The 12,074-nt window shown below is 40.5% G+C and overlaps 1 protein-coding gene across 1 annotated transcript; it reads right to left on the reverse strand.

The window, feature by feature from the left end:
- Positions 1-1,283: 1,283 nt before the first annotated feature.
- Positions 1,284-6,368, reverse strand: LOC101845476 (28S ribosomal protein S14, mitochondrial; the record flags this gene model as incomplete). The annotated part of the gene is given in 2 exon segments (XM_005101441.3): positions 1,284-1,803; positions 6,096-6,368. Coding segments are annotated over 2 exon segments (456 nt in total), but the record flags the coding sequence as incomplete, so codon positions are not given.
- Between the last annotated feature and the right edge of the window lie 5,706 nt (positions 6,369-12,074).

The raw sequence follows: 12,074 nt of genomic DNA on the forward strand, positions 1-12,074 counted from the left end.
AAACAACCCAGCCTATCTAATCAAAGACAAATATTTTTCTAAAAAACGACACCTTTCATCCCAGAAAAACAACAAAATACCTTCCCAACAAAAACACAAACGTCCACTCATCAAACAAACAAACACTAGCAAAAAAACAAACTTCTTCTTTCTATTTCCAATCATGAAAAATGTAAGTCTAATGATGAGTCATCCATTTATTCAATCAACAAAAACTAGATTCAGTGAAGTCTAAACACACACACACACATACACACACGAACACACACACACACATGAACACACACACATATACACACACGAACACACACACACTAACACACACACACACGAACACACAGACACAGACACCCACGTGTCGGCAGACATCACGACAATCATAGTTCAAAGTCAACTGTTTCCTGTCCCCATCAAGACATGTCCAACAACCTAGACTGAGACATTGGATGTCTCGTAAAGACACGTCCTACAACCTAGATTGAGACCTTGGACGTCCCATCAAGACATGTCCTACAACCTAGATTGAGACCCTGGATGTCTCATAAAGACATGTTCTACAACCTAGATTGAGACCTTTGGAGTTCCCGTCAAGACATGTCCAACAACCTAGACTGAGACCCTGGATGTTGCTCCGTAGGTCAAAGCAGATCAAAATGGAAATTGAGTAGACCAATATTATTTTACTTTGACCAACGTGCTTATGAAATTACATCATGTATTATACAACAGAAAGCTTTTTGTACAGAAAAGATGCCCACTCAACAGCAAGCTTTATGCGCTTTACAATCTAAACCCAGCAGACCGTTTAGTATTCTGAAACAATTTCAATTTCCTGGGAGGAAAGCACACAGTTCAAGCTGCCATTTTACAGGCACTAGAACACTAACAATACTAACATGTCATACTGACAAGATAATTCACTGTCTTTGGCCGGGTACCCATTCCCACCCGAGTGAAGTGAGGAAAATTTGAGTAAACTGCCTTTCCCAAGGACACAATGTCTGGCCTGAGGCTCAAACCCCTGAACCCGCAACCACAAAATACTAGTCTCGTAGCCTAACCACTAGACTACCGACAAATACCTGAAGTCTCTCATCTTCCTCAGCCAAAGACAACACTTTCTGCTCGTGCATACCATCAGTCAAACTTTTCACTTACACACAAAACAAAGACTATGTTGAAACACACCATGACAAAACTAGTACACTCCCAGACAATCAGACAATTAATCCAGCTCAACACATCACACACTTACATTAAAGACAATCAAAAACACTTGCATATATGTGTATCATTAACACCGACATGTGTGTATTACAAACACTCACATACCTGCATCATAAACTAAACACTTATGTGTGTGTGAATTATAAACACCTGCAAACATGAAATGTAAACACTCACAAGGGTAGTGGAAACAAAGGCTCGCATATATGTGTGTCATAATCACTCATAGGTGGGAATTATAATGAACACTTGCAAACATGTATTAGTTATTACAAACGCTCATGTAGGTATACATAAACACTTACACATGTAATCAAACGCTCAATATGACATCTGTAAAACTAACCCAATCCATCCCCCCACCCTGCCCCGCCCTACTCAATCATTCCCCCATCACCAGGTAGCCCTCTTGATTCCGCTGAGCTTGTTGTAGTCCGCCAGCAGCCGCCACTGTATGCGGCTCAGTCGGTAGTCGTGGAGGACCCAGCGGGGGCGGGAGGTGAGGATGCACCGAGGTTTGATTCGCGGGTAGCAGGCGTCGCGGGGGAAGGCGTGTAACTCCTGGCCTGCTACTTCCTGTGACACAGAAATTTTTATATTTTTTTTATAGTAGAGGGTTTTATGGTGCTCCCAACTGCAAAAGGTCATATGAGTGCCAAGGGGTGGGTGTCAACAGAGAAGTCTTTTCAGGGAATCGGACTTATTCTGCTCACCTCTCTAGTTTCAACAGCACAAAGTCTGTTTCCACTATCAAGGCACCCCAAAATAGCAGGTCACAAGAGAGTGACAAACAAACAAAAGAAGTAGAGGAAAATGACAATAGTAAGGATCAGGAAAGAAAAAGCAGCAGTTCCCTGTTGTAGATCAGGCAGTTATGAGAGTGACATGAATCAGCCCATTTACAATTCTACTGTGCTTGAACGAGAAATGTACCCCCTTTGGGAATGGCCAAAAGACACTACAGTCAGTGGCACTGCCCCGGGGGGTGAAAGTTTGTTTGTGAGTTTGACATTTTAATAGCTTGAGTAAACAGAAACACGTCAACCAGATGACGGTCATTTTGGTGCAAGGAAAAGTAAGATAGACAAACAGGAACAACTGATGGAAAGACAGGAGTTTGAAATAGTAGCGGTAGATCAGGTTACTTTAAGCATTTCAAAGAGAAGAATATTGACACTGCAACTGTCATATAGGCGAACAAAGTTTAGAAGAAAAATCACACTGACACAATATATTAAAGTCGATCTAACTTATAGGGAAAAAGTAAGACATTCACACAGAAACAACGGAAGGAAAGAAAAGAAGTAGGACCTACCAGTGGTACCCTCATCCGTGAGAAGAAAAGCATGATAATACGGATTGAAAAAAAAAATCAATTGAGGTTGTGCTGCAAAAAGTGAGCGTGGGGCGGTAACTAGTACAAACAATTATAGTCTAGCACTCACACGGCCAACTCCGTGGTCACAGGATCCAAATCTTTCTGCTACCAGTATGTAAAAGTTTTGATACAAAGAATATCGACGGCTGAGCGCAAGAAGTGACTATGCTATATATCCACTTTTCACAGTTTCGAGAAAATTTAGTTTGAAATTTTGACGAAACTGAAATCCCTATAACATTAACATAGTCAAAAAAGAAAAGTCGAACCTGTGTAAGACGGAATCGCAAGGGAGCCATAAAAAAATTCCGTCTTAGACATTTTCCATCTTAGACAGGGAAATTTAGGTGGAGATGGAAGGGGAGGGGGGTCAATGACCCAGCCGGTGGGATCAAGGATCGCTCGTCCGATCAGCAAGCACTGGTCAAAACTTCACACCTCTCAACTGCTATCCTGTCAGATAATGACATGCGTCAGTCTTACTTATCCAATTACCACCAGTGCTTTCCTTTCTTAGGATCACTGTTTGACCTATTAAAAACAGAAACGTTTGAACATCTCTTTTGCTTCCACCCTTAGCTCCACCCATCAGTGTAACAAGCACAGTCAACCAATGCCACCCCTTACCACCATCATGTAACAACGATTCGAGGAACTCTTTTCTTGGCTGGCCGTACCAGGGCGGCAAGCATTGGTCAAGCTAATTTCACACCCCTGGCTTCTGCCTACCCAGGAAAGTTTCCGTGGTGGCTCGCAACTCGAGCACTGTCACAGGCAGTCGTGAGATTTCACACCCTCACTATCCTGACCATCTGCATCGCTCAGGGCTCACATGATGGGGTAACATAGGTAACATCTACCCCCAAATTGCACCCCTACTACCCTTCCTCGCATAGCGGCGTGGCCGGCGGAACCAAACTTGCGAGTCTGTTTCAAATCAGGGCTGAGCGAGCAAAGCATTTTTCGTCTTAGACGGGTGAGACCCTCGGAAGGGAGAGGATTTTTCTTTTCGTTTCCGCGTTGGACAGGTTTCCGTTTTATACATGTAATTAAAGAGGATTTCCGTTTTACACAGATTTCTGTTAAGGCAGGTTCGACTGTATTTCAATACTGAATTAAGCTATGGCTTCGATATTTACAGGGGTAAAAGAGCGGCTTAACACTCACTACCCAAATCAATAACTCCATTTCGACCACAAGTGATATTAGCCTAGTTACTTCTTGCACTCAGCCATCGATACGACATGTCATGTAGAGAAAAAATTTGGGGAACTGAAAATCTGATTGCTAAGGGCATGTTTTGTTAATTGTGTGTTCTCTTCACTATGTGCAAGCTAGACGGTAGAAAGAAGACAATAAATGTGACATGTGCTGACACAATGAGTTACTTCTCACAATCCACATACATGTATGGAGACACTGGCTGAACATCGACACATTAAATTTGTAGACATTTCAATTAATGTCATTTCGTTCGAGTGGAACATGTCTTTTATGATTTCATATGTGAGCCAGCGTGGTAATATCAGGCACTCGTCAAAAAAATGTAATCGGGGAAACCGGCATTGTTCTGGCCGCTGGGAAATTAAAATTCTCACCAATTTGAGTTACAATGCGGTGAAATCAGGCGCTCGTCGTTATTGGGGCATATTATGGAGTTATTAGTATAATTTTAGAACTTGTTTGTTTGTCTTGTTTTCAATGAAAAAAATTACCCTTCTATCTTCAATAAAAGTCGAGATATTTTGTATTGAAATAGGTGGGGGTCACCTGGTTTCAAAGGTAAAATAGAGAAAAAATGGCCACAAAAGTTTAATGACTTCCAAAGCTTGAGAGCCCTTGGAAACTAAACTTACAGTTTTTGCGTCTTTAATCAATATTATAAGAAAAAGTTAAAGAGCAAATTGTTTTTAAATGGACATAAAAAGTACTGAGCCAAAATCACAAAATTAGATAAAAATTGCCAAAGGGGAAGAAAAATGCCGCTCTCTTCAATTTCATTATTTTGACGAGCGCCTGATTTCACCATGATGCCTCACATTTTACCTCTGACATCAGGCAACCCCCACCTCCGCCAATCGCAAATATCTTGACTTTTATTTAAGACAGATGGCTACTTTTTTTGCCAAAAGGAAGACAAATGAATTAGCGTGAATATGGCACTAATAACTCCATATGCCCAAAAATTGGCGAGCGCCGGAGTCCACCAGGTCGTGACACATATATATCTCTATCCTAGTAAAACGGGCTAAAATTCGAAAAATAACTAATTTTGTCAGTACGCCTTACAAATAGAGTTCCTAGGACACTTGAGTAAAGTGATAGGCTGAGATCATATTGCTCTCAATGGAGAAATTGAAAGCAAAAGAGGTAGAGGCAGACGAAGAATGACTCAGAGAGCATCCTTGCAAAGAAATGAGAAAAAAACCATGATCCCCAAAGCTGTTTTACATCTATGTCAATTGAAGAAGAAGAAGACACGCATGGACACAATAACAAAGTGATCAGGAGCTCGGAAAAGGAAAAACAAGGGAATGTGCTGTCCTAAGGTCAGTGCTAATTTTCAGCTAAGCTCGCTAGCCAGGACAGCTGACTCATCGTCTTACAGTGTCACAGTTAGTGAACTCACTGTCTGCTGCCGGCCCACTCATGAAATATTCCAACCCCGTTTCAAACAAACTTTGCTACCTTCTATGGTTAGGCATTAAGCTTAAAATTATACATTTCCTTGATGTACCCAACTATATATATATATATATATATATCATAAGAGGCAACAAAGGGCTAAAAAGGTGAACTAAATCAACCCTGTATGTCAAAACCAAGCTGTCCTGAAAAGTTTTTTGTTTTAGTAGAGGTTTTACGGTGCTCGCAACTGCATAAGGCCAAGGGGTGGACATCAACAGAGAAGTCCTTACAGGGAATCAGACTTACTCTGCTCATCTCTCTAGCTTCAACAGCACAAAGTCTGCTTCGACTATCAAGGCACCCCGGCAATAGCGGGTCACAAGAGTGTGACAAACATACAAAAAAAGTAGAAGAAAATGACGATAGTAAGGATTAGGAAAGAAAAAGCAGTAGTTCCCTGTTGTAGTTCAGGCACAGTTATGAGCATGACATTGCTGAATCAGCCCATTTACAATTCTACTGTGCATTAGAATGAGAAAAGTCCCCCTTTTGGGAATGGCCTAAAGACACTTCAGTCAGTGGCACCGCCCGGGGGGGTGTCCAGAAAAGGATCACAGCATCCCAGCAAACAGACAGAGATACTCATTTTAAAAATCCTTCCAATTCGGGAATCTAAAACCCATCATGCGAGATACGACAAAAAAACAAGCTGTAATATCACAGATTCTAGTAAATAAACTTTACATTAGAATCAATATTATCATCACTTGTGATGAGCGGCGACAAATGGCAGTCAGGCTCTTCATTGATGCAAATTTTAAGTCCCACACCAGCCTATCAAAATCTTCCTGGGGACACAAACCTGAAACTCTTTAGGTAGAACAGAACATCTCTTAATGACGGTGTATCGAAGACGAGAGGAGAAATGCTGTTTCAGGCAGACACGTCTCTTGTAGTCACGGGCCATCCAACGGTTGACAAAGTGATGATCAAATCGCTTGCCTCGACATGGCACCACTGTGTTCACAACCGATGTGTTAACTCCGGCTGGTTGTATTGTTGCTGTTGTTGTTGTCGGAGAGAGAGGAAGTCGACGCAGAAATGCAGAACAAGTGGCCTCTGCTAGCTGGGATACCTGTCGGAGAGGCAATACATCACTCTAACTCAACATATTTTTAACATTTATTTTGAGCAAAGAGAGGCACAATGATTTATAAAAACAAACGACTATTTCAACAAAGAGAAGAGCAAGAAAGACAAAACATGGTCAGCACGGAAATCTTTTTCAGAGCGGCTAGCCACCTGATCTGGTGTGGCCAGTGTTTTGCCACACAAACCAATTTGGTCAATTAGCGTAACGCTTCTGGCCTGAGGGGATTTCTGTGCATGCTCCGTGTTCTGGCCCGTGGTGGTTTCTCTCTCCCTCCCCCTCTCCCGCCCTTCCCCCCCCCCTCTCTCATATTTTACACACAAACGCACTCATCGAAATATACACACTCAATCTTTTTCTCCCTTCTACCCCCCCTCTCTCTCTCTCTGCCCGCAGACAAAATTGTTCACTTTCAACTTATCACTAGAATATTGTTTACACTCGTATCACAGGCTGTCACGCACTAAGACAAGATCGCGCCCAAGTCCCGCTCGGACACGAGACAGGGCGATTGAAACATCTTGGTAGTAGAGAATCTTTGATAATAATTAATATCACCATAAAGATTCTTTACTAAAACATCACAACGTTGCATTTCTATTTTTAGTAGCTTTGTCACCAGCATTCCGATGAATAATAATAAAGGGTGAAAGATCTAGTCAACTCGAGAGGGAAACCCTGAAGAAAGTTGCCTTTAAAAATAGCAAAAGTTGCAAGAAAAATTAGCAAAAGTAGCGCAAAAGTTGGGCTGATGCCAAAAGTTGCATGCTCCTCTGAGGACAGAAAAATAGACGGCGGAAATACGTCATCTATATTTGGGCCAATCACAGAGGTGTGCTAGGTGCTCTATATGTAGATTCATGTCCCTTGGAAGGCCGCAAGACCGTGTTTACGCTACCTAAGACTATGATGACTAGATCGAGGTGACTGACTCCGGGTGGGCAGAAAAATGCTAGCCACCCGAGCAGGGTTGGGTTGATTTAAATGAGTTGATTTTTAAAATTTAAATCAACTTGATTTTTAAAATAAAAATCAGAGATTTAAATCACTTTTTCAAAAATTTATTTTTATTCAGTTTTTACACATTTCAACATTCAGAATTCCTTTCCTTGGTTTCATAAAACAGATATAAGGTTTAGTAGACTTATATAATCATGCTTTAAAGTCTGCTTTCCCCCCTTTCACTGTAAAATAATATAGTATTCAATTTACTTTTTTTTTTTCAATAATTGAAATCAGAGCTGGGTTGATTTAAATCAGTTGATTTTTTTTTTTTAAATCAACTTGATTTTTTAAATAAAAATCAGTGATTTAAAATCACTTTTCAAAAAAATATATTCAGTTTTTACATATTTAAACATTCAGAATTCCTTTCCTTGGTTTTATTAAACAGATTTAAGGTTTAGTAGACTAATATAATCATTCTTAAAAGTCTGCTTTCCCCCCTGTCACTGTAAAATAAGATAAGATAAGATAAGATAAGATACATCTTTATTGTCCAGATCCAGGCACATTGGTTTGGTGTTCCACCACGAGTACACACACACACACACACACACACACACACACACGTACACACGTGCACACATGCACACACAAGTAGGCTTACAATCACATGCATAATATAAATGAGCAGCAATATAAACAATAATAATCGTAAGCTAGATACACACTCAATGTTATTTTGATGCATGCTCTAAGGTCGTAAGTACACTAAACAAGATGGTTAAGATGGAAGCATTTTGATAGATGATGGTAAAAATGACCTTCTGTATATTTCCTTGTTACAGATCAGAAGCATGGGTCTTTTACTTCTGACTGATGTTTTTATTTGAGGGAACAAGGGATGTTTGTTGTCTAAAAAGATGGAATTAATTTTCTTAGTGCAAGCTGTTATGTACAATTAATTCATCCAAGTAGGGGAATGAAGATGTTGAAATTTTACATGCTTTCCGTATAAGTCGATTTAATTTTTCTTTATCTTGTTGTCTTGTGTTCCTGGCCCATGCTGTTAAACAAAAATTGATCATACTTTCTATGGTTGAATGGTAGAACATGGACATCAATGTTTTATCAACTTTAAAATACTTTAGCTTTCTTAGAAAAAATAGTCTTTTGTTCACTTTTTTATGCAGGAGAGAAGTGTGGACACGCCAGTTGAGTTTAAAATAATACAGTTCTCAATTTACTTTTTTTTTAATAATTGAAAACCAGGGTTGGGTTGATTTAAATCATGTCGATTTAAATCAGTTGATTTTTGAAAAACTTAAATCAACTTGATTTTTAAAATAAAACTCAGTGATTTAAATCACTTTAAAAAAATGTATTCTGTTTTTACATCTTTAAACATTCAGAATTCCTTTCCTTGGTTTTATAAAACAGTGTCACTGTAAAATAATACAGTTCTCAATTTACTTTTATTTCATAATTGAAAACGAGGGTTGGGTTGATTTAAATCAGTTGATTTTTAAAAATTTAAATCAACTTGATTTTAAAAATAAAACTCAGTGATTTATATCACTTTTTAAAAAAGTATTCTGTTTTTACATCTTTAAACATTCAGAATTCCTTTCCTTGGTTTTATAAAACAGATATAAGGTTTAGTAGACTAAAATTGCTTAAAAGTCTGCTTCCCCCCCAGTCACTGTAAGTAGTAAAATAATACAGTATTCAATTTACTTTTTTTTCATAATTGAAATTAGCATTTTCTTTTTCTTTTTAGACAAACACAAGTGCGCGCACACACACACACTGAAATAAAAGGCAAGTTTATCTATGCATAATTACCCCCCCCCCCTCCCCCTTCCTTTTAGACTGACATTTTCTTCATTTTTTGTCTGTAGCCATAATTCACTGACAGCAGATTAAGGCTTTCTAAAATTGCAGTTGCTTAAATTAATCATTAGTTAAAATAAAGACAATGCAATTTGCACTAAAAGAACATACTTTTAGCCACCAAAAATCCCAAACTGTGTCGACATTTTTTTTAAAATAAAAAAAATCAGATTTAAATTTTGAAAATCTGATTTAAATTTTTTTAAAACTATTTTTGTCATTAAAAATATTTTTTTTAAAATCACCAACCCTGCACCCGAGGTCGCAGAATTTTACCCTGCAAAACTCATCGACACGGACAATAGGTCAAGCCACTGACCCAACATAATTATGTCGTTCAAGGCGGTATCTCCAAAGATCATGTAGTGTGTAGTGTAGATCAGTAGAGAATCTTTGGTGTTTCCACGGTCTTCTAAAAATAGTCTGTGGGTATCCCAGGACGTGATGACATCACATTACTAAAAGAAGCAGCCAATCGGGCAGGGTGTCATTCTACGTTTAGTTAGCCGCATGTACAATTTCATGTTTTGCAATTAGGCCTAGATTTTATTTTTAAGCTATCTCTCCATACAGTAGTCTCCGCCTAAACGCACGCCATACAAAAGCACGCTCCGCTTAAACGCACGCTTTCGTCATCTGACGGGTTTTTTACTATATATATAATTTAGACGTACAAACGCACGGTCACTCTCTCTACTCTCTCTAAATGCACGATCCGATCCGCGAAACACGCCGACAAGTTAAGCTTGGCAAGAGGAAATTTCCATTACAACCTGCACAGCCTGCATAAGACAAGCCTAGAATTTACTAGAAAACCGGATACTGGGTGAGAGTGCCCCTCACGCCGTACAAAGAGAGTGATGGACAGCGTTTACTGACGCACAGGTGTTTGAGTTTGAGTGACTGCGTGTGTGTAATGTTTAGCTCTAGTTAGATCTAGGCCTGATGCGCGACATGCGTAAATGCTGTAAAACACTAGGCAGGCCTCTAGGATTAAATATTAGACAAATAAGCCCAATTATTGCGCTCAAAGAACTTAAATAACGTACTTGTTCAACGAATCACAAGAGAAAATGTTTCTCGAGGATGATTCTGCATGAATTTACGGTCGGGGGTGGTCGCTTGGAAAGCCACGTGGCTGGTCTGTCGTCTCTATGACTAGATCTATGACTATCTCCAACAGTTTTCTCTTAGGCTATCTGTTCCCGACATTTATAGTGCAGATTCATTACATTGAGTTTATCTTTCTCCCCACCCCATTCAACGCCGTCGTATTCTTAACCCCTGTCGGGGAATCCTTCACAAAACAGTCACGTGTCGTCACATTATCGGCCCAAAGTGACCCCTAACCCAAAGGGAGGTCACTAGAATATCAAGGCAATGAGATGACTGCGTCCCTTCTTCCCCTTGCAAAGGTTCATGTAAACGCACGCTCCGTATAAACACACGCTAAGGAGCCCTCCTGAGCACCGTGCGTTTAGACGGAGACTACCTACTGTATCGGCATGCACATCGAAAAATAATCGTTTAGAACCAGAAGTATGGAGATGGGGCGGCTTTCGTGGGCGCCGCACAGACACTCCCGCTGCCTTTTCGCCACCGCTGCCTCTCCGTCCGCGTAAAGAGCAGCCAGGCAGGCCCGAATACTCGCGTTGCCACGAGCCGAGTCCTGCTGGCGCGCACGGAGAGAGCCACACGGCAGCGCAGCAGCGGGTGTCTCGAGGACACGGGCACTATCACTACGTGCACTTGAGGCCACGGGACGAGCGGAGGCGGAGGGAAGGGGCTGGTGTGGCCCACCACCCTCCACCGCCGTCGCCGCGAGAGCCCAGGGCGCGCTCCCGAGAGCAAGGGAGCGCGATGTCAAACCAGACCCACATTCTTAAGTAGTACCGTGATCCATATGTATGGTAGGCCTATATTTGGTATGATTTAGTGGAAGACTTTGTGCATGGCTAATCACCATTAAAATAGGCTTTTTTTTTTATAGATCTTGATCTAGATCTAGGTGTTTAGATCTAAGGAAGTGGCTCCATCCTCACCCCGGGTGAGAATAAAAATACGATCGACCTCTCACCCAGGGTGAAACTTGCCAGCGTTGGCTATTCTCACCCGGTATGAAATAAGATCTGTTTACCTTGTCCTCATTTCGGAATACTGTCTATTGGTGTGGATCAAATTGACAAAAACAAAGATAAGAAATGATGTTAAAACAAAAAAGTAAATTAATTTGGTTGTCAACAAAGATGCTACGGCTATTTCACTTTTCGAATCAAGCCCAACTATGAAGGTCGCCATTTTGTTTTTCCTGAAAGTTCAAGCGCTACTCCTCTCTCTCTTTCTCTCTGTCTGTCCCTCTCTCTCTTTCGGTGCTTTTTCGGTAGTTCCCATCCCCCATATTTGAGCCTAGAAGATCTATACGTTTAATGCGCGGCGAACTAAGACATCAAACCTAACAACTGTAAATCATCAAATAATGGTATAATTCAGGGGGGCATGCCCGTCTGAAACCCCCCACCATATTTTTATTAGGTCAGGGGGGCAAGCCCCTGAAACCCCCCTACTCTTGAAGCTAAAACCAGCAAATATAACAAGAATTGCGGGGTGGGAACTACCAAAAAAGCGACTCTTTTTCTCTACCCCCACCCCCTCTCTCCCTTCTCTCTTACCGGCCACAGACAAAATAGCAATGACAATGAAAAATTAAATTTTCATCCAAATTGCTTAAAAATGGACTTAAATGAAAATAGAGTAAATTCTAAGAACTATGGTTTTAAAAAATTAAAAATCCATTGATAAATAAAAAAGTTATTGGGATTTTTGTTTGCAAAATGACAAAAGGAAGAGGCTAGCCGT

This window comes from Aplysia californica, unplaced genomic scaffold (assembly GCF_000002075.1).
Source record: "Aplysia californica isolate F4 #8 unplaced genomic scaffold, AplCal3.0 scaffold00283, whole genome shotgun sequence".
NCBI lineage: Eukaryota > Metazoa > Mollusca > Gastropoda > Aplysiida > Aplysiidae > Aplysia > Aplysia californica.